At 37.8% G+C, this 26,292-nt stretch overlaps 1 protein-coding gene across 1 annotated transcript in view; it reads right to left on the reverse strand.

The window, feature by feature from the left end:
• Positions 1–7,146: 7,146 nt before the first annotated feature.
• The window catches only part of npc1 (Niemann-Pick disease, type C1), a 32,323-nt gene continuing 13,177 nt past the window's right edge, over positions 7,147–26,292 (reverse strand). The window contains exons 8-25 of the mRNA XM_077194578.1: positions 25,215–25,582; positions 21,535–21,764; positions 20,929–21,029; positions 19,848–19,950; positions 19,516–19,705; positions 17,293–17,475; positions 16,943–17,057; positions 16,697–16,824; positions 15,602–15,736; positions 15,310–15,399; positions 14,999–15,189; positions 14,526–14,641; positions 13,534–13,663; positions 13,128–13,328; positions 10,011–10,242; positions 9,471–9,584; positions 9,216–9,378; positions 7,147–8,432 (exon numbers count right to left, since the gene is read on the reverse strand). Of these exons, the coding sequence (XP_077050693.1) occupies positions 8,353–8,432; positions 9,216–9,378; positions 9,471–9,584; positions 10,011–10,242; positions 13,128–13,328; positions 13,534–13,663; positions 14,526–14,641; positions 14,999–15,189; positions 15,310–15,399; positions 15,602–15,736; positions 16,697–16,824; positions 16,943–17,057; positions 17,293–17,475; positions 19,516–19,705; positions 19,848–19,950; positions 20,929–21,029; positions 21,535–21,764; positions 25,215–25,582 (2,870 nt within the window). The 3' untranslated portion in view covers positions 7,147–8,352. The remainder of the gene's footprint in view (positions 8,433–9,215; positions 9,379–9,470; positions 9,585–10,010; positions 10,243–13,127; positions 13,329–13,533; positions 13,664–14,525; positions 14,642–14,998; positions 15,190–15,309; positions 15,400–15,601; positions 15,737–16,696; positions 16,825–16,942; positions 17,058–17,292; positions 17,476–19,515; positions 19,706–19,847; positions 19,951–20,928; positions 21,030–21,534; positions 21,765–25,214; positions 25,583–26,292) is intronic.

Consider the following 26,292-nt stretch of genomic DNA (forward strand, 5'->3'; position numbering starts at 1 on the left):
GTGATTTAAAGTTTTTCAATATGCCAGAAAGACCAGGCTTATTTCATTTTAATTCATCCAGACACACACTAATAAAATGCTACAAAGCTGTTTCTATTTGTGGCATTTTGGTCAATATCTGAATATTGACAAAAATACAGTTCTTGGTAAAATGCATGTAGGCCTACACAACATTACACGAGTCCCTGATAGTTTGTACTAAGAACTTCAGAGCAGCAGCCAATACATCAGACGGGCTCTGAAAATGTTGTTCCCATAGCTCTGATGCAATCGAGAGGAAGGGTTTCAAGCGGAGAGTGAGTTCTGACACAGTTCCAAGGTAAACACGGCCCGGTCACACCAGTCTCATGCAGCGATAAAAACAAAGACATGAGCCTGACCGCGGACACGATGTACGTAGCTTAGCCCTCCCCATTCACCAGCTAATTCCCCCTTCAGCCTGCAATAAAAGCCCTTTCCTGATTTGAAATTCCTGAATCTTTCCTGGACACGCATTGGTCACCCTCATTGTGGAGAAATATGTGTAAATAGTCGAGGTATGCGGGCGTGCGTCCCTTCGCTTCCTTTTCAAATGGTCGCAATTTTGGCTGAAGTGGCAATTTATCCCGCGGTGACTCAGTTTTACCCTCTTGGTTCCGCTACATGTGCCGCCCCAGGGCAGTTTGTAAACAGTTAAGTGCTTGAAAGCATTCTCAATGGGCCTAATTGACCTATGGCTAAGCCACGCCTCCTCCACTCACTCGGACAAACAGTCAACATTCAGTGACAGGCGCTATGGCGCTATGGCAGCTGTCACAGTAGGAGACACTTCACAGGAGGCAATTGATGATTTTTGGAGACAGAAGGATTACATAGATTATATTTTGGTAGAAAGTTGTCTACAATGTTGTGCTTCAATATGTGATTAATGCTTCATGATCAAAAATAAATATGTACAGGTCTAAGTTGCATACGTTTCCAGGACAAGCCTTTTTACCATCTTTATCAAGAGTACCTCTCCGTTAGTTTGGTGCAACAGTATTTAGATGAATCATTCAGCACAACATTGCTAACATACATGTTATCTCGGTTATTTACAGATACATTAATGAAGCTAAGTGACATGATGTACAACGCAGCTAGAAGCTAACGTTAACGTTTTCTAATGTTAGGCTAACATTACTTTAGAGATGTTAAAGATAAAGTTCAAATACTTTGTTGACTTATCTTAGAAAAGATGTAGACAACCTTGTTTAATTAATCCACATTTAGTTGGTGTTGTCGTCTACTGCATAACTTAATCCAGACACTTATTTCGGTTGAGATGTGGCTTTGGGAAAGGGTAAAAAATACACACCGTCGACCAGCTTCTCGGGATACCTAGTGTCGGAGTTGCGTGTACCCCATGCACACCGTTTGACCATTTTAAACTTAAAATGACAAGAAAAAACATATAAAAACGAATGAAATCTGACTAACTGCAATGCATTTCAATGGACGAGGAAGCAGAGAATGTCCGAGTGTATTGGGGTAGCTATGCGCAGTGTGATTGGCTCATTGCGTTTGGGGGCGTGGCTTAGCCATAGGTCAATTGAATGTGAAGTTTGGCCAGAGGTGGCTTTTGAATGAAACGACAAAGACTCGCTTCACGAAAACGTGCTACGGTTGTGCCGATGAATCTGATCCCGGCCTCCTGCACTTGAGATGGCTATAGTATTGGCTATCCAGTTCCTTTCTCTCCACTCGTGGCCCGTTCTCCTGTCAAACGAGCCCAGTAACTGTGAGCCAATGACGCAAAAAGACGACACTGAATTCCAGACGCTGATTTATTAATGGCGCTGTGAAATCTACTGGCCCCAGATTACAGGTGCCTGATTCTCTTCAATTCAATTTAAGAACTGGAAAAGGACACACATTTTGAATTACTGGTTAAAAATAGAGATAAAAGCAAGTACAGTACACATAAATAATGCCTAGATTAAGTGTCTAGATTAAACCTTATAATTGTGGGTAATATTGTTGACATTTTATGTAGCCTACTATATTGGTAAGGTCAATGATTTTTATTTTAATCAAGCTTTTAATGTTGTTTATATGTCTATGTGGTGTTTTTAATATGCTTTAAGACAAACCATGTGCAAATTCACAAGTCAACACCATTGCTGAGTATTTTCTCTTTAAACTGCAGTGAACCAAAAGACGCTGGTGTTTGTGACGGCACAAACTTGTAACCAATCAAGTCAACGTGTGATCGCAAACGAGTGAATCTCTGAGCTGGTGAAGCTAGTGAGTGGAGGCGGGGCTAATTTACATATTCATAAAACTCTGTATACTGAATCAAGCAAGGGTGTAATTCAAGCTATTTTTAAGGCATGACATTTTTCTTTCAAAGAAAATATATATATAATATATAATATAAATATAATTATTATAAAAAAATAATGACTAAATTTGGGCTTTGTTTCAAACTGTAGGGCCTTTGTGACACAACTGAAACTTAAAATGTAGTTTTCTCTGTTGCCGTATTGCGTAAGTTGTGTTCTCCTTTAACGCATAATGTAACACCAATAACCACATTCACAGTGACAGTGCATTTCGATGCCTACATTTTGCAGAATAATAAGATAATGTTGGTTTTGTAAAAATCTTAATCATAGCATAATTCAAGGCATTTTTTTATGTTGAATTTTCTGATTGGTGTTTTTGATAGAAGAATGCATAAAGGCAATAAAAAGAATGCTGGCTTGAAACTGTAAGGTTAAACAATTGCCAAGGTCATATAGTGGGAGGCAGATGTAAGATTCCTCATAGCATTTTTTTTTTCAAAATAGATGTTAAAGGGATAGTTCATCCAAAAAACAAACAAAAAAAGATTCTGTCATCATTTACTCACCCTCAAGTTGTTCCAAACCTGTATGAATTTCTTTCTTCTGCTGAACACAAAGAAAGATATTTTGAAGAATGTTGGTAACCAGACAGTTGATGGGCTCCATTGACTTCCATAGTAGGAAAAACTAAAATAATATGGAAGTCAATGGCTACCGTAACTGTTTAAATGCCGACATTCTTCAAAATATCTTCTTTTGTGTTCAGCAAAACAAAAAAACTCATATAGGTTTGGAACAACTTGAGGGTTAGTAATGACATATTTTTTATTTCTGGTTGAATATCCCTTTAACATAAGCTGAACACCTCACTGCCTGTATTAATGTTGGCTAGTGGGAGTCTTAGAAATGACAATCCAAAATGCTTACATAAAAAACGAGAACTCTATCTTTACTGCCAGCCTAAACCAGAGGAAATCAATATTTCATTGTCTCTCCGCCACATGGGGCAAGAAAGAAACATGTTAATAAATGATGAATTGGCAGCTAGAATAACAACAACTCTAAGGAGAAAGTCAACTCAGGTCAGACACTGCCATAGCTGTTCTTTCATCAGTATTATCATAATACTTGTGTTTTAACAAAGGCCTAAATCTGTTTTCCCAAAGCCATTTAATGGTCTCTTGGACTGTGTGCACAACAGACATCATTTTAGTGTTAAGAAGACAACTGGGGGTATTGTACTGACCAGTGACTGTAAAAAAAAGATGTGACACATTATAAAGGCAATACAAAATTTACACACAAAAAATCCACTGTAATGTATATCAGACGTGAGAAGTAGGCCAGTCAGTATGGATATTGTGAAGGGCACTGATTCATCAGGCCTCCGTTTGTCGATTAAAGAGTATATGGCGCCACCGCACGGTTAAAATAAAAACAACAGGTTTGCCTAAATATAGTTGATAAATCCTTCTCTGAAAGTGCCGTACCTGACAATCATTTTTTCTTGATAATATTTTGGAAATTTATGAGATGTTTAGATTCAGAGCTAGCAATGCCAGATCCGATCATTCTTGGTCAAACGGCTTTAAAAAAAACCGGTTCATGATTCAGTTCACACTCACACACTGAATCGTTTACAGCCTTTCTCTCACACAGAAATAGCAACGGGATATTTAAAGAAGACAAAAATTGCGCTGAATGAGATGGATATTTACCTGCAATTTAGTGTAGGAAACAAAGTTTGGCAAATGTCTTCTATTGTTAGTCAGCGATCGAGCAGCTATACTGCAGTAAACGCGCCAGAATCGCCCCTGCCAATTAAATTGACACCTGAAAGAAATATATTCAACATAAGTGCACAAATGTATGGTGTTCTATTGCATCTATTTTCTCACAGAAACCTATTTTTTATTCCTTAAAAATCACAGAAGAGCAAGATTTCTTATTGAATAGGCTCTTGTGAAAAAGTGCGCTTAATTGTATGCACTTTCATGAACATGACATTTTAAAAGTAAAATTTCATAGGCTATGCCTACTTATTAACGGCTCTTTAAAATAAAAGGGCATTTAAGTGTGCTTAATCAGAGTAGGCTGCAAAATATGACTTATCACAGAATTTCAAATAATTGTTTTGGCATGTTTTAAAGAAGTGTTTTGATGTAACAGGCTACTAAAGCACATGTAAAGTAAAAGTAGTCTACTTGATTATTTTACCTCTAGTGTTTTTTGATATTACAATTAAAATATTTTAAAAGTAGCCTTTATTGTATTTTCTATTGAATCTTGTAAAGTATTTAAACAAAGTAGGAATGCTTGTCAGTAGCCTATGTCAGCACATAAAGTCAGCATGAAATGGAGGTTGTGATTGTCTTCGGTGCATTAGCTTTTTACTTATGGTGACTGTATTATGCTTCAAAATTCATAAAAGTTATGTTCATCTGTGAAAAATATATAGACGGACTTAATGTCAAGTCAAGTCAAGTGACCTTTATTTATATAGCGCTGTTTACAATAGCCTACAACGTGTAATCATAAACCTTTGTTTATCACAGAGCTTGTTTTTTTGCGATAATCTGGAAAGATCCTATTGGGATTTTCTCGAGTGAACCAGCATGATGTGAACTGCCGGTTTGCCTACAAAGTGACATCATACCTGTAGGCTACCACTCTGTGACACATATACGAGAGGAAAAAAATGTAGCCTAGGGCGAGACTATTATGGCAAGCCCTTTTAACATTTAAAAGCTAAGTTCGACTATCCGGAATTAACATTGTAGCCTAGATATCAACAACGTCTTTCTGACTAGTCGTAATTACATTTTGGATAGGTGGAATTGTCATTCAAGATATCTGTAACGTAATTGTGACTAGTCGAAACGGCAGATAGAGATATCTGCAATTCAATTTTGACTAAGCAGAATGAAAGTTAAATATATCTCAAATGTCATTATAAATATTGCAAGTTATTGTGCATGACGTCGCTCTATTTTAGATATCCATAAATACGTAATTTCCCCTCCCCGCCATACACAAAAATGAAGTGGGTTAATTTCCTTGTTTCGATGAATGGAAGAAGAAAGCAGCAGTCATGTCGTTGGCTGTAATAAAAAATAAAAAACACCAGAAAATGTTTCCATATTTTTAGCATGACACAAATTGTATTCATTAGCATTAGCCTGGGGTCTCTCAAAAATATTGGCAACATGCAATGTTTGTCATGCATTTGTTTATGATCATTCTTAAAATTACCGTAGGTTATTGTTGATGTAAGATTTATGCGTGAGAGAGATTCACACTAATTCACTTTAATAAAGATGTTTACATGCATGCTATTCTTGCCATGGAAGTGCAATAACATTAACTTCCTTAGATGAGAAAAGAAAGTTCTTAGTTCAGATTAGTTTTTTCGTTTTTCCACAGTAAAAAGCCATGATAGCCTGTAGGTATTGATTTTAGGTTGAAACAGTAGCTAACAGCATTAAAAAGATGATTAAAAACTCCTTCGCCCTCTGTCCGCTCCCACATGGTGCTAATCAGTGCTAATTACAAGTTAACAGTTAACAGGTGCTATGTGATTTGAACAACAACACACTCTGCTCCTGCCTAAAGTGTGATGCGGGCCTAATTTGCATACAGATATCGGCAACGTCATTTCACCTAGTCAAAACTCTAATTCAAGATATCTGTAATTACATTTTGACTAGGCAGAATGAAAGTTACAGATATCTATATCTCTAATTAAAATTTATTTCAAGATATATTAAATTGATAATAGATTTCTACAATTAAATTATGACTATCCCTCACTCCATTGCCACACAATGCCATTTTGACTAGTAATAATTCCTGTTACAGATATCTACAACATCATTTCGCCTAGTCAAAACTTAATTTAAGATATCCGAAAAGGAACATGTTATCTTGAATTGTGGTGAATTTAAGATATCTTGAACTGGAGTTATGACTCGTCAGAATCAAATTGTAGATATCTCAAACTGGAATTACAGATATCAGTCGCAGATATCCGTAATTCACATAGTGGATATCTGCAAATGAATTGTAAATATCTGTAATGATAAACCCCATACAAATAAATGCCAAAAGTGACATCATTTGTCCTAGGAAGAATGTCTTTGTGGATATCTAAAATGACAATTATGGATATGAAGAATGTAGTTGCGGATATCTGAAATGTTCTTTTTGACTAGGCAAAACTGGATTACAGATATCTGCAACACATATCCAGTCTAGCTGTTAAATGTTAAAATGGCTTGCCATACGGGACTGAATCAGAATCAGAAAGAGCTTTATTGCCAAGTGTGCTTGCACACACAAGGAATTTGTTTTGGTACTGAGGCTTCCAGTGGACATATACAAATACAACATGAAACATAATACTACAAATTATAAGAATAAAAAATAAAAATATAAAAATATGAGAATAAAACTATTCTCATAGGAAGAATGTCTAGTTTAGTTAACCGTTGCTAACTAAACTAGGCAGATCTCCAACACACACGTCATGATGAGACTCATTTGGAGGGGGAGGTTAATGTTTTTGATTAAAGATTATGAGTACACATGTAAAAAAAAAAAAAAAAAAGCACTAATAAATCCTTTAAAACTAAACTGCATCTTTCTGTAAAAAAGCCAGTTTTTATTTCATGGTGACTTTATTGGCATTTAATTTAATATAAATTTAAACTGCGCTATTTACAATTAAATGAAAAAAGTATTAATTTGTGTAATTTTCATAAGCATTTCTTTTAAAAAGTATGCAAAAGCATACTTTTTCACAAGGGTGGACAAGCGCAAACAAATTAAACAATCTCCATTATTACAAATTATTATATACTTTATTTCAAAAATTCTTCAAATCAAGGACTGTTCCCCATAAAGCACAACCTTTAGACTGTTACATTCATGAAGCACACAATCAATCTTTTTTTCTCTTTTTTAAAAACTATAGATAAGTTTTCATAAATGCTGTCAACTCCTGCCAGTGGAAATGTTTCTTGGAACATCACATTATACCCACAGTCCACATCAATCCCAACTTATCTTCATAAAAAAATAACCATTTATTAGTACGCCAACACATTTGTGCCTCAGACATACTTTGATTCAATAGTGTTCCCCCAAACACATCTATGAGGTACCAAACCGGTTTAGCAGCTTTTTTGAAGCTACATCGTGTTAGTAACTGAATTAAGCAGGCAAATCCTGAGGAACGCAAGTTTAAACCAAACTGCGATGCCAAAGTGTACACTTGTGCTTTGGTTAAATGAACTCCAGTTTAGCCTAGTGGCTCAAGTCACTACATTAATGCTAGCACTCCCTTTCTTAGCATGTCAATGCTAACAATGCAGAACTTTGTAAGTAAACATTTAAAAAAAACAAGTAATGTCTATTATGTACCACTGCAACCCAACTTAGTTAATTAGCTAAGACTAAAGTTGTTTTACTACCTGAAAACCACACAGTTCTGGTAGCGCTAGCAGAGAACTGCTAGCCGCTTGTGTAACATGTTCTTGTCATAGCATCACAATACATCAAGAGATTGTCCATCGTGGCTCATTGTCGACGGTTCTTTCATTATTTGTGAATTTGACAGTAAGTAAATGAAATAGACTAACAAAAACTGAAAAGGAATTCACACAAATAAATAAAAAATTGATTAGTTATACATATTTATACAAACAAACAAAAAAGTTGCCCTCTTGTTACTTTAGTCTCTCCTTTGTGGTCTTGGTTGGTTTACCACAATGACTGCAGCGTTACATGTGGTTACAGCTTGTTTGGGATGTTTACACACATTTAAGGAAATGACTGGTGTCTCTTCCACATACCGACTCTCCTTACTGTATCATTTCAATACTGAAAGTGTCTTAAGTCTGTCCTTCAGAGTTTAGGTTTATTTGGTGGATGTTGAAACGGAGAGCTTCTGTACACCCAGAGGAGTGTCGTGAGTGCAGTCTGCCGAAGTGTGTTGCTATGCGTGTAACATGGAAATGTAAAGCCGTCATTCAGCGTCCCGGAGCCGTTAGGAGATGAGTCGCTCTCTCTCTGTACCCGCAACCCTGTTTCGAGCAGCCATTGCTTTAGCTTTATTTACAGACGGGCCTGTGAAAAGAAAGAACCTTTTTAGAACTTCTCTCGTCAAAAATACATTTATCATGTTGATCCCTTTATTCACACAAAGCTTATCATTTGCTTCAGAAGGCTTCAGAAATGAAGGGCCATATTAAATGTTTTATTTATTATTTATTTTATTGAAATAAAATGTAACATTTTATTTGTTCTGGATTCTGCTATTTTTCTTTTTCATTTTTCTCCATATATAGTTTAGTTGTTAAATAACATTTTTGTACGCACGCACTTTAATATTTAATACTTAAAAAGCATGTATACAATCAACTGAATTCATCAAACTAACACTTTTAACAATAAAGCACTAAGAAATGTTTTATTTCAGCAATTAAATAGTTTTAATTGTTCTGCATTTATGATTTAATACCAATGTATTCTCAAAAACGGTGGTAATCAAATCAAGGCATAAAACATTACATTTTAAAAGACTAATCAAATTGCCAAAAGATAAAAGGGATTGTACATTTTCATTTGATTTAACAAAAAACAAAAAGTGCTGCACAGAGGATTACTGTTACAATTAAAACATGGAAGTTGTGTAAAACTTCTTAAAGTTTTAATGATTTTATTATTACTACTACTTGTAGAAGTACATTCCTCTGTACAATAGTAACAATATTAATAGTCACAATTTCTTCAAGTTAAACCGAACTTTTATTTTGATAGGTTGTCTGAGTTTCTGTTAGTTTCAACATTGGGTGAACAATGTTGTCTTACTTCACGACAAATTGTGAATGTTAAAACGTTGTAATTTACCTGCATAACTGAGCAACACCGGCAGGAAGATGAGGCCGTGAGCGGCTCCAAGCAGGACTATTGCAAGATACATGCGGAAGTAGAAAATCTGGAAGATCTGGGACTTGGACAGGGCGAGAATCAGGATCCCACCAAATTTAGTGAGGGTGATGCCACTAAACACCTGCGGATCCAGATCAGTATGTTAGAAGGTGCTTCACTGCACTCATTATGTGGTCGATGTATGTTTGTGTAGCAGTAGGACACATGACTCACAGAGCTGCCCATGTGTGCCAGCGCCTCCTCCGCCCGCTCCACCCTCGAGCTCCTCGTACTGACAGAGAAAGCCCTCACTATATGACTGCAGAACTCCACGGATATGCCACAACACTGCAAAAAACAACAATAGCCCAGACATTTCTCCATAAGTAATTACGTGTGCAGAGTTTGGATGGTATTTGTTGAAAATCAAAACGAGCATTCCAAATAAAGTGCTTCAAATATATATTGGGTACACTTTATTTTAAGGTGTCAGTACTTAAATGTGTAATTTACATTGTAACTACGAGTAATATTAACTAACAACATGTACTTACTATAGGGTTAGGATTAGGTTGAGGGTTAGTTGCATGTAATTATGCATAATTTACTGTTATTACTAGGGTACATGTAACATATGTACATGTAACATATGTAACAAGGACACTGTAAAATAAAGTGTTACCAAATATTGTACATCATAGTGGGTTCCAGTCACAAAACTTCAACAGACGTGTATTAGCAATCCCACAAAACGCTCTTCCTTTGTTTACTCACCATGACAAGGTTGACCAATGAGACGGCGTTGAGGCTGATGCTCCACAGCCACATGACTCCGAACATGTTGACCAGGATCATGGCAATGGTGAAGGACATCAGCACTGCCGACCACAGCTCGAAGCCCAAGAGCACCGTAGACACCACAAAGATGGCCAACAGTGACACACCAAGGTTAAAGGCAGTGTCGTGGACGATAGTGAGGTACTGTTCATAGAAGACGTAGAATATACTGTCCATGGGGGGGAAAAAAGGAATATACAAATGAGGCAGGGGTCATGATGATCGAGTTAATCACTTATGCTAATTTGCCCTGTTTAGTAAATCTGGCCCTGAGAGCGCAATCCCAAAAAGCGCTCATGGGATCATTTCCATAATGGCCAACACAATCTACTAAGAGCAGAGTAAATTAGCATCTGGTTTAAGACAAAAAAATACAATGAACTTCAATGAACTTTAGTTTTAAAACTTACCTGCATTTTTTTTAGTTATTATTTAATCAAAATAACCCAGCTACAGTTTGATTGATATTACTTGAAAAAAAAAAAAAAATATATATATATATATATATATATATATATATATATTGTTCATTTTCATTTTTATGAAAATGAACAAGAACGGAGTTATCCGTTTTTGCAAATGATCTCTTCTGTTGTAAACTGGGAGAGGGTGTTCAATTTTCAAAAAGTTTAATTCGTTATATATTTTGGTTGCATTTGTGAGTTAATAAAAAAATGTAATTGGTTGCGTAAACTTGGCACATAATTATCGATAAATCAATTGATATAGCCCTGAATCGAATTGAATCGTAATTGAAGCGCAGAATTGTTTGAGGTGTCGGCAAATATCGTATCGCTGGCTGAGAGAATCGATATCATGATGAACTGTCGGATTCACACTAGAGGCTGACATTTTTTCGGGAATCCCACGGGTCACGGGATTCCCGTGGGGTTCCTGCAGGATGGGAGTGATCTTTGCTATTAATCACGGGATTTGGACGGTACAGGATAAATGGTTAACGGGAGTAGACGGGAGCGGGAATCAACCAATAGCAAAGACGACAAAAAAAGATAAAAGTAAATCTTACAGCCATCAGTGCTTTTTGTCACGGCTGACCGCCGGAATTCAAAGAGCAGTGATGGAGGGAGCTAACAGCCGCGGAGAAGTCGATGTGGCAAAAAATGATTTACAGCGCAAAGTCAGAAGTAATGGAACTCATTATGCAAGAGCTATAAATGTAAACTATAAATGTAAATGTTATTTTATCATATTATGTGTATCTGTGTCTGTAAGTTTGTGTGCTCCTATGCTGTGAAACTAATTGCCCCACTGGGGGCACAAAGGTATTGAATTGAATTGTTTACTCAACAAGAAATGAGTAAAATGCAGCTTTATGTGCTGTTTGGGTTTATTAAATTATTGTAGACATGGTGTGAACTATGTACTGTTTTTCTTTTATTAGCTGTCTTCCATTTTATGGAGAAAATCTAGAAACAGGGGCTCAGCAGCTGGTCTAAAACAGGATGGAGAGCAGATGTATAAATTTTATGTATTAACTAAACACTAATTGAAGAAAAAAATATATGGGAGCGGTACAGGAGCGGGAGTCAGTTTAAACAGGAGCGGGATGGGATGGGATTATTTTTTAAACTTTGGTCTGGAAGTGGGACGGGACAAGATTTCTTTCTACGGGAGTGGGACGGGACAGGAATGAAAATCCACTCCCGTGTCATCCTCTAATTCACAACCCTGATTGGAAGTTTGTGACGTCAGAAACACTAGAGATTTAAAACGGTGTATTTGAGTCTTTTGTTCGCTGCAGTTAAGGAGAAAATACTCAGCAATGGTGTTGCCTTATGAATTTGTGAAATCTGCACATGGTTTGTCTTAAAGGGACATTGTGTAGGAATTTCTCCTATCTAGAGGTGAAATTGTATTTTGCGTTCAAACGAATAGTGCTCTCCAGCGCCTCGCTTTTGCAAATGCGTGTTGCATCTACGGTAGCTGTTATGTACCAAAAAGCTATGACAGGATGTCTTCTAATAGCACTGTGTCGAGTGTTCCTTCGGGTGAACAGGTTTGTTATTTCAAACAAACTGCACAAATCTTGACACAACGAACAAACGAATATTACAGTATGAATAATAACAGTGCAATGCAGCCTTTTAAACTTGCCGGGGCCGTGACAAGTGTCTCTCACTGCTCTGCTCCTCCGTTTCTGCTGCTTTCAGTCACATGACGCTGGCGCTGAACGAAAACGCGTTATGAAAACGCTTGGCCCAGTACTTTTTGACCCTCTCGGCTATTATAGTTTTTCAAGATGGCGGAACGACATGAAAGCCTCCGTGGACCTACCCGTCACATGTATATAAAGATAATAAATTCTTCGTTTACGAGGAGAAGTCAGATAATTGGCAGAGGTATTTGTACACCATTGAGGACATATTTATGAATAAAAATATTGATTTTAGATAATACATAAACTACACAGTCCCTTTAAAGCACATTTAAAACACCACATAAACTTATAAACAACATTAAAAATTTGATTTTATCCACAGGGGGACTTTAAATACTCTCCTCCCATAAATTTAGCATCTGAAAGGGAAACTCCTATAAATACATATTCATAAATAACCTGACAGTAGTTTAACATCAATAGAGGCACAAGCTGTTAGTAAATCTGGCTCCAAATGTGATAGACAACTGACAATCCTAGTATTATTACATAACAACAATGGTGAGGCCTAAAAGAGGGCAGCCCTACATAACTGACCCTCATGAGGACAAAAACCTAAAACTCTCTGAATGTAAACAGGGGTATGATACATTTGAACATTTTCACCACACTTTATGGAAGTAGGTCACTAAGGATGATATTGATTTCCTGAACGTTCCATGTGACTGAATCTGCTGCTCTTTTAAAGCATTTGTTTTGATAGTTAAAGTGTATGGATCCTTATTTCAGACTAGCACAGATCTCTTTTCAAGTTTGTCTGAAGGGCTCAACAGTAAGGATAGTTTAGCCTGGTGACACACCAGCACAAATGCAATGCATCCTGGGTAAACTTAAATGACAGAGCAAGACATCATCTAATGTTCAGGTGCGTTTACCTGTAAGGGAAGACACGGTAACTCTTGTCATGCGGTGCGATGGCCTGCGTGATGTTGTCTGTAAGCTCTCGCACCATCTTCATGGCGTCGATGTAGTCAGCTGATGTTTTTAAGATGGTGTGATAGCTCATGAAGTATGTGGCGCCTATGTCAGTGTCGTTCTCTTTCAGATCCACAGCAGTGCTGTACGCAGCATGACCGCTGCGCAGGAAAGAAAAGATAAATTACAACGTTTTAACATTCACAATTTGTCGTGAAGGAGTCACCCTGAAAATCGCATACAACCAGCTTGCGATTTCAGAAAAAACGTACAATTTGTGTGTACAATATATATCAGATGGTCACTAAACATATGGTGGACATGTACTGGATTGCAAATCTGATCAATAGAAACGTGTAAACTTACCCTTTACCACAATTGATATTTGGGTTGTCCGAGAGAAACATGGGGAGGAAGTGCATGAATTCGGTACCATTAGGTCTCTGTTTCCCACTAGAGGTCATAGGTCTGCAGTGAACGCAGCTCTTATCCACCACTGATGGAAAAAAACAAAGACATCATGATCAAGATACAGTGAAAGAGCTAAAATAAAAATTCTGTATGTAGCCTAAATTAACACGGACCACATACATGTAAACAAACCAAAATAGGACGTGATGTCAACATGTGACCCTAAAGAGGACAGAATGCTCAAGCAAACTTGTTTTTTTTCTCATAATGGATGCGACGTTGCCCTTTACAGTTCAATACAGGCATCAGAACCAGAACCAGATCTTCGTGTGTCAGTGTGTGTGACGGAGGGATTCCTGCTGCAGTTTTGACACTTTTACACTTTTTACAAGCTCTTCACGAGTACTCAGCTGATCAAAATACCATCATACGCACATACAACGAATGAGTAAGACCCGGGCACAGCATTGTTTTAGATGTTTGATATGTTCCATCGCAAAATATACATCAAAGGCATTTTTTGGTTTTGTATCTTTAGCTTCGGAGTTGAAAATGACAGTGTGAATGCTAAACGAACCAGGACTAAACGCAACATCTTTTTTTGATCCAGACCAAAAGAACCAAGAGAACTGAACTACAAGTGTGAACACACCCTGAATGACAGAATTCTCCTTTTTTAGGAGTGAATTATCCATAAAAAATAAATAAAAACAATTGATACTAAAAATGCTTTGATTGTGATGGGTTAAATTAATTGTTAACCCTTAATGCTTTAATTGTTAACATACATCATGACAAACAATTCCCATCGAAATCTATTTGCAAAGAGTGAGTTCAAAGACCCAAGAACAGTGTGATCTGTACAGTGGGAACTGATGTCAAATGCATAAAGGTCCTCTGAAACAGTGGAGGTCAGGGCTCTGTTGATTCGCTGGATAATGGTTTACCTGAAGCATTGCAGAAAGCTCCTGTTGCGTTATAATATCTGCAGCAGGACGACTGCGGCTTCACCCAGTCAAAGTAGTCATCCAGCCAGGACGATGGGACGTTGCTGATCTTAGTACTGAAATTGCAACACAAGATATTACTATATTGATCTGACAGAGGTTAATCATAAACTGAAAGCAGTTAGTAAGTTCTGCAACTTTCTGGGAATTTTCTACACTTAAAAGGACTAAAATAAAGCAAAACATTTATTCATTGTAGGGTTATTATAGTTAACTGAATCACAAAAACTATTTTGTTACTTGAAATAAAATAAATGTTAACTGAAATATATAAAGAAATAAAAAAAGGAGTAAAACTTTAATTTCAGCTTGAAATAGAAAAACCGATTCCAAATATGAATAAAATGATACTAAAACAACACTAGTGTATTGAAACTTTTTCCTCTCTGAAAAGGAGTCAAAGTGTCACTCACTAGTTATCCAAGAGAGAAGCGGCATAAATTTGCTGGACTAGAGAGTCGCTGTTGCAGCCGACTCCGCCACACACGGCGTTCTGGCCCTCCGATGTTTTGTAGTCATGTCCGTCCTCTACCACAAAGTAAACGGGCGGCCCAGTGTGCAGGTACTCACTCAGATTCCTAAAGTAATCCAGCATATAGGAGTCCTGCGATAGGGAGACCGGGACCATTTAGGTTCACAATGACACCTTTCAGCTTTTCAGAATGCAAATGTGTGCTAAAGGTCTGTAAACAATGTGAAGAATGGTGTATATATATATACGTACATCAGGCATGGACAACGTCTGCTCAAGTCCAATCTCCACTTTATTAACAACGGCTACACTAAATGACAGCATTCCCACAAACACAGCAACCTGTAGATGAGAATCAAAAGAAAAAAAAAAAAAGTGGAGGATGAACTCTTTGTACAACATTGCTATGTTTAGCTAAACTGGTAGACCAATGTCATGGGTTCCATTCTTATAAAACGCATACAGATAAAATGTATACCTTGAACCAAAAGTATGATAATACATTATATTATATAAGAATATTATATAGTTGCTTTACACCTACCACCAGGGGGCGCACCCAATCCTTTAAGATGAAAGGAGCGTATATCTTCTTAAAGAAACGGAACAGAGAACCTTCTGATTTTGCTTGCTGTCCATCAGACAACTTTACACAGCACAATATATCTGTCCGATTTGCCTGGGGGGAAAACAAAAACATAAGCCGAATATCTTAAAGCATCTCAAATTATTATCAGACCATTCAAACTCGCATATCGATACAAAAAAATGCCGTTTAAAAATAGTGATATAAAATAAAAAAAAGCTAATCATGCTACTTCCAAAAAAAGTTTGTTACTCAACAAACTTGCTGTGCATAAGCATTTTATTTTCAAATCCACTTCATTATTTAAACATTATGTTTCTAGTCACCAAGGATAATTATATCGATAAAGATATAGTTCTAGAAATCTCTCTCTCTCTCACCACAACTATAACAGACCAGAGAAACAATAATTGAAACGAAACAAAGATTTAAAAAACAACAACATTGACAGCCAATCAGAATCTATCCTGCTTTAGGAGCTCGAGCATTTAAAGAGGCAGATGACAAAACTGCAACGCGCAAGTAGAATAAACAGATCGATGTGGACGCTAATATAGTTATCTTTATAGTGATCTTCATTGTTATTGTATGATATTGTACTTCATGATAGTGATCTTCATTGTTATTGTATGATATTGTACTTCATGATATGTTTGTATCCGGGATATGAGCTCCTCTTCTAAACAATGGGGCGGTTCTTGCCCCCTATGTCACGTGTGACATTCCAAACGTCACGTGAGAGGTCGTGAAGTCAACCGTATTGTGAACGCACGTCGTAGAACTGGACCAAGTTGAGCATTTGTAGTTAAAATGTTGTTTTTTTCCCTGATTTTTTATCCCGTTTATTCATCAGCTGGGGTCGTGTGGAGCTCTTTGAAGCTGCCTAAATATGGATTTTGGACTGACAATATTTCTTTTCCCCTGAGGAAAGAAAGTCATATACATCTTGGATGGCCTTGGGGTAAGTAAATAAAGGAATAGTTCAGCCAAACATTTTCCAGATTAATCCTCTATTCTCCACAGCTAAATCTGGAGTGACCTTTGACCTCTCACCTCTTGTCTCTGGATGTCCAGTCCCAGCAGAGACACAAAGCAGCTGATCTGCAGGAGGAAGTCAATGAAGACTGCCAGACCAGCGAACAGAGAGAACGTCCTCACCGCAGGCATGGTGGACAGCGCACCTGTGCACATGTAAACACAGAAACTATGAAGCATCTGGAAACGGAAATGAGAATCAACTGATCAAACAATCATTTGTAAGTAATAAAGGAGTTAATTACAGGTCTAAGTTCAACATACCTAAAAAGAAAGCAACCGTCTCAGAGAACGAAGAGAGGAACATGCTGGGAGCCACATCTCCGAGGATACGGCCGATCTGCTGATGAAGCTCTTCCTCCGGCATTCGCTCATCTCTCTGAAGAAAACACAAATCTATTATGAAGGCAAACAATCTCAACCATCAGCAACCCTACGCACGATGAAGTGGAACCAAACTTATTAGGAACTAAAAATGCTCGCCCAAGTTATTTTAGTGCAATCAGTCAACTGACATCAACAAAAAGACCACAGCACTTCTCAGAATGCGTCACGTTCGAGCTAACATCTGCTCTCAGGACATTTAGATGTCGTGTAAAGACATCAGCACGCACCTGGTAGGTTTGCACAATGATGAAGATGTTGTCCACACCCACGGCCAGCACGAGGAAGGGAATGACCTCGATGACGATGAGCGTGAGGGGGATGCCGATGTAGCTGAAGATTCCTAGAGAACACGCCACTGAACTCAACACGATCAGGATACCAGCGATACCCAGAGAGATCTTGGAGTCCACCTGTAGCACACATAAAAATGCAGTATTTCAAATAAAATGATGAGAACATGCAAGGTCTGCCTAATGACAGCACTCACATGAGCGAAAGAACAGCCAAAGAAAAGAAAAACAAATGCATGGCAGAAAATATAGATCTTCAATAAGCGTTTTCAAAATTGAAATGGTTAACCGCGGGTCATTTTAAACCAGGGGTAAAATTGCTTCATGCTTTGAATTGCTCATAATTAGCCCAGGGTTAACAGTTAATCCTGCGTATTTATAAACTGAAGCTTCACACTGTACATTCCTAAACCTTGGGTTAATATTCTTATTTTGTGGTGTCAGTGTCATTGAATGGATCACTTGACCGGTTTATAAAACCCCAGGTAAAAAGCTGTGCTAACCCCACTCCAAAAATTACAAAGTGTGAAATGTATCTCTACCCAGAGTTAAAAGCAAAGTTAAGAACAACGATAACCTGGGATTAAAGGATTAGTTCACTTCAGAATTAAAATTTCCTAATGATTTACTCACCCCCACATCATCCAATATATGAATGTCTTTCGTTCTTCAGTGGAAAAGAAATATAGGTTTTTGAGGAAAACATTCCAGGATTTTTCTCCGTATAGTTGACTTCAATGGGAGACAACAGGTTAAAAGTCCAAATAGCAGTTTTAGTGCAGCTTTAAAGGGCTCAACATGATCTCAGCCGAGGAATAAGGGTCTTATCTAGCCAAACGATTGGTCATTTTCTAATTTCTTTTTTACATGTATACTTTTAACAACAAATGCTCATCTTGCACTAGCTGTGATGCGCCACATTATGTAATAAAGTTGAAAGGTCACGCATGGCGTAGGCTGAAGTACCGACTTAGTCTTTGCACGTTCGCTTTGTAAGCACTAAGTGAAACGTCCTTCACAAAAAATTAAAAGCAAAAACAAAGATGTCGGACGATTTTGAAGTTGGAGGAGAAAATGAGATGAAGTTTTTCGCCCTACTACTCTACATCTTCCACCTACATCAGGTCACCGTCTGACCTTTCCAACGTGATTACGTAATGCATGAAGTCGTGGACGGGCAAGAAGAGCATTTGTGGTTAAAAAGAATAGGTATTTTTATTTTATTTTAGAAAATGACAGATCGTTTCACTTGATGAGACCCTTGTTCCACAGCTGGAATCGTGTAGAGCACTGAAACTGCAGCTTCACATTGAAAAATCCTGGAATGTTTTCCTCAAAAACCTTACATTTCTTTTCGACTGAAGAAAGACAGACATGAACATCTTGGATGACATGGGGATGAGTAAATTATCAGGAAATTTTTATTCCGAAGTGAACAGAATTCTGAAGTGTAATAAGAAAAACCTGACTATGTGCTATGCGGCAAAGTATTAGCTAAAGGGAATTTATTAAAATATTTATATTAAAGTGTCACTGTCTGGAGATTAAAAAGTTGAAGTTTTGTGGTGTATTCAATTGTATGAAGAAATAAAAAGTCCTGATATACTTCAAGAAAAGAACAAACTGGCGTGAGATCACTTAAAAAAAAGTTTATTTAGAATTTTAGGCAGTTCGAAACAGCTTGCCATTGTGAACTTCCTGCTAAACATGAATAACTGGAGAGCTGCTCTATCGGAGAAATTGAAGCTGTAATTCTAATTGAAAACGACACCTGACAGTTTTCCAAGTTTAATCCTGTAAAGCTGTGCACGTTCAAGCAGAAGTCTGTTGTGCAAAGTGCTATATAAATCAAAATAATGTGACCTGACTGAAGAGCTGAATTGCAGAGCTGGTGCAAACATATCCACGCCACTATGATCAGATTGTTTTTTTTCACCAATGTCATTGTGCGTTTATGTTGTTATTGAGGGGAAAAGCGTGCAGCACTTATTTCTAGATTAATCTAAACGCTGTTATTGGCAGTGTGGGAGGTGTTGGGATGTTCGCTAACAGTTTATCTCTGCAAAGTTATTTCAAATTCTTTTAACCTCAAAGAACAGAAAAAAAGTTGAGTATATCGGGGCCTTTAGACTAAAAGCCACACGCTTTTGAGGGTCTTACCAGCAGGGTCTGGCTGCTATTAATGTGTCCCAGAGCCAGCGAGATGTAGACAAACATGATGACGTAGCTGATCACGATGGTGGTGACATCACTGTTGCTCTCGCGGTCGATCTCATCCTCGATGCTGCGCTCCGAGCTGAACGAGATGGTCAGGTTGGGGTTGTAATAATTTTTCATAAAGTCGATAAACCTGTGGAGGTACGAATAAAGTTACTCCTAAATGCTCGTTATATCTTTTGTAATCAGTAGTTGTCATTCTTGATCAGATAATGGTTTTATTTATCCATAAATCACCTATTAATCCATAAGATTTACTAAGTTAACACACTTACACTTTCTCCCACGCCAAAGCTTTGCCTAATTTTTCAGTGTCATTCAGGTAGTTGTTGACAGGAAAGGTGATCACTAGAGCTGTGGCATTGCTATAGGCATGGTCTATGAAAAAGACAAAACAGAAAAAAACATTATAAACTGTAGATGCACATACAATAGATGCAGGTGTCGTTGCGTCACTCTGCTGCAACACACTGCAAAGTTTCGATAGTGACAACCGCATTAAAACGCGGGACTGAATCTGAAATTGCAATGTTTAATATAGTGATAACCACAGCAAGGGATGGGACACAAAAAAATCTGGTATGTCAAAATAGATCTGTGCGTTATGTCTTAAAGAGTATTTGCAATAGACCTGCAAAGTCATTTCATTACTAACTTTTTATTTGATCTTTTTAATGCAATTCTTCCTTAATGTAACAATATTTGAAGGCTACATGCTTGCTTTAATGTAAACCTATTTAAATTCTCATGTGCCTCATTTTCATTCTCATCGCATTTTTAATACTTGTTTTTGTTATGTTGGGGTTTTTTTACACCATGGGTCTGAGGGAAACGGAATTTCAATCCTCTGTATGTCCTGTACAATTGACAAACTTGAATTGATTAAAAGTGACAGTAAAGAAAACCGATTTCAATATGAATAATAAAAACAATAAGAAATGTTACTTGAGCATCACATCAGCAAATAAGAATATTTTCTGAAGGATCATGTGACACTGAAGACTGGAGTAATGATGCTGAAAATTCAGCTTTGACCACAGGAATAATTTACATTTTAAAATATATTCATATAGAAAAGTTATTTCAAACTAGAATAATACTGTAGTTCTTAATTTGACTATTTCACAGTCTTTCGATCAAATAAATGCATCCTTGATGAGCAGCAGACACTTCTTGAAATCAATTTTAAAAAAAATTGTAATGTTTTAATGTAATATTCTAATTGTCTGAGATTTTCATAAACTACGCCATAATCATAAAAATTATAACTTTTGCACAATATTCTAATTGTTTGAGTTCTACCTGTAGCCTATGTGTCTGTTATTTTGTCTTTATGTTCAGTCCTGTCCAACTCACCCTCATATCCACCAAGAACAAGCCAGGGGAAAACTGGGCCTCCATATGTACCCATGCAGGGGTCATGAAAGTGGCCCGTGTCATCTAGGGCTGTGGGAGAACTAGGACCAAAAGCAAAAGATAAGACATACGGAGTAAAACTCTTTTTTCTTGCTCTGACGATTTTAGTGTATTGGGAGTTTATTCAGTTTTAAATGTTCAAAGTTTTATGGAAACGAATGCATTATAAATCATAATAGAGTGCTGCAGGGATGGTGTAATTTCGTAGGCCAAATCCCAGAAACAAGTTAGCATTATAACACTTCTGGTTTTCACTGCCTCATTGTGTTTAAAATCCACACTATTCCAACTCAAACTTTCAGGGAAAATGTTAAGGACTGAAAGAGTTGTTTGACGCTTAATGATGGCGACGTTGAAGTTGCGTGATCGTAGGGACCATAAACCTTTGTTGGTCGCAGAGCATATTTTCGTCAATAATCCAAAAGCCTTATTGTTTTGGTCGAGGGAAACAGGGTGATGATATTCAGAGTTGACCTACAAAAATACATTATCACTGGAGCGCTCCATCAATCAAAACAACAACAACAACAACCCAGAAAAGCTCACCTGACACAATACAGAAAATGAGTGTGGTAGTCAAAGTAGATCATGAACGGGAGGTCAGCCAACACATGATCCAGGACTTCATGGCTGTTCTGGTAGTAGTTTAACACACTCAGGATGGTACAGTTGTCATTGTAAGGAGCCAATGGAGAAACACAGATGTCTTGAAAAGTCACTGTCTCTCCTTTATATTCAGCTTTTAGATTTGTTATTTCTGTCTGGAGATCCAACACCTAAACAGGAGAGAACAAAGAAAAAACTGTTGAGTATGGTAGAGCGAAAATACTAAAAATATCAACGAAACATCAAATCTCCAATGCACTCGCTCAAATTTCTAATTCTAAAAAAAAAAAAAGCCAGTAAAACCTACTGTTTTTAAAAGCATTTGGACACTTAGGCCTCAGCCACACTTAAAAACACTTTAATTTCACTGAGACAGGCTCCTAAAATAGATTTTAATATCAAATCAAGTGGCTTTCAAGTTATACTTGATTGGTCAGATGTTTATAATTTTTCCTAAAATTCACCATCATCTGTATGTTATACCTTACACACTAGAGACGCACGATTCTGGGTAAATTGAGAAATCACAAATCTTTGTTTAAAATTGAGATCACAGTTCTGAAAAGACAACTAAACAAAATAAGCCATTTAGTAGAGGTTCTGACAAAATATTAATTGCTGCAATCCATTTAAAAATATTGAAATAATTTACAAGTATTTATTATAAAAAAATATCTGTTTGATTGAACTATTCAATGACTCACTCAAAGTTTTCAATTGTTTCATTACTGGATGAATCAGCATTTTTTTAAAGAATCTCTTGAATGAACAATTCAATGACAAATACATTTTTAACAGTCGCTTGTCTCCACCTACTGGTGCAACAATGTATTTGATCAAATCTTTATTTGAAGAGTCAAGTTACCCCAGGATCCTCCAACTTAAATTCAAGGCTTTTTAAGACCTTTTTAATACCATTTCAAGTTAAATTCAATGGCAACTTTGTACCCATTCCGACAGAAGTATGAGGGGAAATTAATTATGTACAAGTAGGCTACTTGAATTCAATAAAACATTTTACTTAAATTATCAGTCATATTTAATACATACACAACAGCGTTGTAGCGCACTTGTGTGTGTGTGTGTGTGTGTGTGTGTGTGTGTGTAGGCCAGTGTTAATTTTGGCAGCCATTTTTGATTTAGTCTTAGACTTCATCTTCAGATGAAAAGGCTTATTGGTCTTAATCACATTTGAGTCATTCTGTTATTTATAGTTTTAGTTGACAGTTACTTTACTTTTGGTAGTTATTTTATATGTAGTCTTTAGACAGAAAATGCCATAACTATTCTCTCTAGGCCAATTCAATTAAGCTTATGAGAAAAGATTGACATTGCACTCTTTAGCCCTTGTGCAGTTCTACATATGTATCCCTTTTCCTAAGTTCCGTGGTTTTCCCATTTTTTTGAGTGCCGTACCCCTGAACCCCTCTCTTCCACTTAGACTGCAGTCACACCTTTTCCATTAAGTGACAATATTTGCCCCCTCAAATCAAATTTTCCATGTCATTGTTTACCTTTAAAAAAAGAAATAATGCTTTAAACAAAGCAATGTTCATTAAATATGCAATGTTAAAAAACATTAAAATCGCCAGTAGGTGGCGGTAACTCGCTATCTTTATGAATGAGTCTTTGAGTCATTGATTCATTGAATCTCACGATTCGTTCAAAGTCACATATTTCGTTGCAAAATAGAGCAAAAAGCCTGACAATGCTGTTTTAAATCCAGTACATCACTTAATGTTACCTTTTTTTGTTTTGTTTAACTGTTGAATAAAATCAATGTCACATTTAAAATCGTGTGGATATTCGGGAAACATTGCATTCTTGCTCGTATAATATGATCAATATTAAAAACACTGCTGGATATCAGCCTGCATTTTGATAGCAAATTTAGTCGCACAAACAGCGCAAGCGGCTCGTGACAGAACACAGACCGACTGAATGACACTTCAATTCAAGTAGAAAATCTCAAACGAAGATCGCTGAACTCCAGTTTTCAGATCATCAGCGCTTCTTCAGCAGTGTAGAGAGCGCGCGCGCATGTTTGCCAGATCCTATTGAAAAGACCGGGTAGAAAATATGTTCTTTTAACAGAAAACCTCTGATTTGGGGTTTAAATGATTGAATTATGTCATTTGTGGCCACAGTGGATTAAACCGACACTTTCCCATTTCAGACGACAAACTAGGCTAGGTTACTATCTTGTTCTGTACCTCACTTGCCTAGTAACCATAGTAACAAGTGCGCACGCTATCGCGTTTCTGCTAATTGTACGTTCATACCGCCGCCGACTTGAGCTTCCAAAGCGGCCGGAAGTCATTCATTTTCAATGGAAGCTGGCTTCTCTCAGCTGCAAGGAGCGTCAAATCCATCGGCGTCGCGTTTTGGGCGTTTTGAGCGTCTTGAGCGTCAATCAGAAAGTTGAAAGTAGCTCAACTGTATGGTAATGAGCTATGACGCGGTTCAGCGGCAAGCAGCGGCAAAAGCCAGCAACCAATCGAAATATAGAAGTCCTCCGTGCTGTCTGATTCCGGAGAAACACACGATGTAAACTTTCGTTCCTACCAAAACATTAGTTCAGATAAAATGGAGGAGAAGCTAATAATCGCCGTTGCTGGGTTTCCTATCATTTATGATATGACGTTGTTTGCTTATAGGGACCAGTTACAAAAGAACGAGGCATGGGATAAAATAGCTGGGATAGTTTACATTTTTGTTTCTTAAAGTTGAACTTATTTTAACTTGAATGACGCGTTTTTTAAAACGCTGTGACACGCGCGAGACGCGGCAAAAGACACAAAGCTCGAGCACACAGTCTAGCGCGTGTTTACATAGTTAAATAGAAAAGCAGTGAAGTGGAATGCAAAAACACCAAGCTCATGTGACATTTCATGTTGTGACACTTCTCTTCTCCCTGCTACGTCAGAGCGACCAAAGCGTCAACAAGCTTCCCCGTACTTTTTGACAAGCGTCCTTGGCAAGGGCGTCCAGAGCTTCTTTGCCGCTCAAGTTGGCGGCGGTGTGAACGTAAGGCAAGAAGTGGAGCGCGAGGTGCACTCAACGCTGCATGCATTTTGAATTAGCCTACATTAGTAACAGTTAATTTTGCTACGGTATGAACTTAATCCTAGGAAAGGCAAAATAATATTTAAGACCTTTGTAACGAAATCCAAGACTTTGTATACCAAACCCAAGGCTTTTAAGGCCTTAATTTGAGATGATCAAATTTAAGACTTTTTCAATGCTTTTAAGACCCGCGGGTACCCTGTACTTTCAAAAGATGATTTTCTCTATTTTGATCGCTTTCGTAGACAGTATTTATATCTGAACTATACATTTTCCCCCCAGTACTTCTGTGATAATTTAAACTACTGTAAGACAGATGATACTGTATGATTTCTGTGAAGCCGTTACATACCTATACATTGCACTGCGGCTGAGCCAGAGAGAGCAGTTGTCGACGCAAATCTCAATGTTCGCTGTGATCGTACTCAAAGGTTTAATAGACACAGTTGACGAATCGTTATTGAGGAATAAGATGGCGTGAGTGTTTGAATCGAGATAGCAATCTTTTCACGATTAACCATGCAGCTATTACACAGTACAACTTGTTGACTTGCCTGATGGAGGAGTGATATGTTCAGAATGGGAGAGAAGTAGATGTCTGGTCCAAAGGAGGGTGTAAAGGAGCCCGGCGTATCCCATGAGGTGGTGATGATGAGCTGCTCAGTGCGGAAAAATGGTCCAAAGTGCTTGTCGAAATAGTCCTTCTCCTGCCTGGCCCTGCTGCTGGGAGACGACCAGAGCTCCACCGGGTTGGTGGTGATGCGCATGTAGGACAGTCCCGCTGAGCAGATGGACACCAGCACCACGCTGGCCAGGATCACAGTTAAGGGCTGTCGAACACACAGTGAGCCCCAGCTGCTGAAGAGGACACGCAGCATGTTCTCGAAACGCTCGCCCAACGTCTCGCAGCAAGTAGCTTCACCTAAGAAATAAGGAGCACATTCAGTGAGGACTGGAGGAAACGTGCCATTTTGTGGAGAACTGATCATTTTGCTGGATGTTAAAGGTGTAGTATGAATTTCTGCTCCACTAGTACACACAAAATTCAATTGCAATCATAGCAGGGTTTCCCGCAGCACTCTGAAACTAAGGCGGCCGCCTAGGCAACACGCGCCTGCCGCCTTGACTACGTTGTCATATAAAAAAAGTTTATATGAGCGATATCCGCCGTGTTACTCTGTCCTGTTTTCTCCCTTTCAATCTTTAAATATGTGATAAGCCTTCGCGTTCGCTTCAGTCTTGTTATCAGCGCGTTCTTCCGAAGCGGCGCCGAGCACTTCAGAACAAACAGACGACAGTGTGTGTGTGTGTGTGTGTGTGTTCATCTGCGACTCGACGCGCTTCAGTTTACGGTCGGTCAAGTGCGAGATAAGATGTAAGTTGCTAAACTAAACATTTCCTATTTGACAGTTTTTTTAGGTCATAAATGTTAAACGAATCACAAAAACAATCAGGCAAACTAATAAACTTTTGTCTATTTTCGCCATTTTGAACTGAAAATAGACCACTATTTGACGTAACTCATGTAATGTAGCCTAATAATTTAGTTTACTGTCATTGTGAGGGGACAAGACACATTAACCAGGGTACCCACGGGATCTTAAAAGCATTGAAAAATAATCTCAAATTAGG

This window comes from Siphateles boraxobius, unplaced genomic scaffold (assembly GCF_051911475.1).
Source record: "Siphateles boraxobius isolate OS27281-9 unplaced genomic scaffold, OSU_SipBor_1 1, whole genome shotgun sequence".
In the NCBI taxonomy this organism is placed as follows: Eukaryota; Metazoa; Chordata; class Actinopteri; order Cypriniformes; family Leuciscidae; genus Siphateles; species Siphateles boraxobius.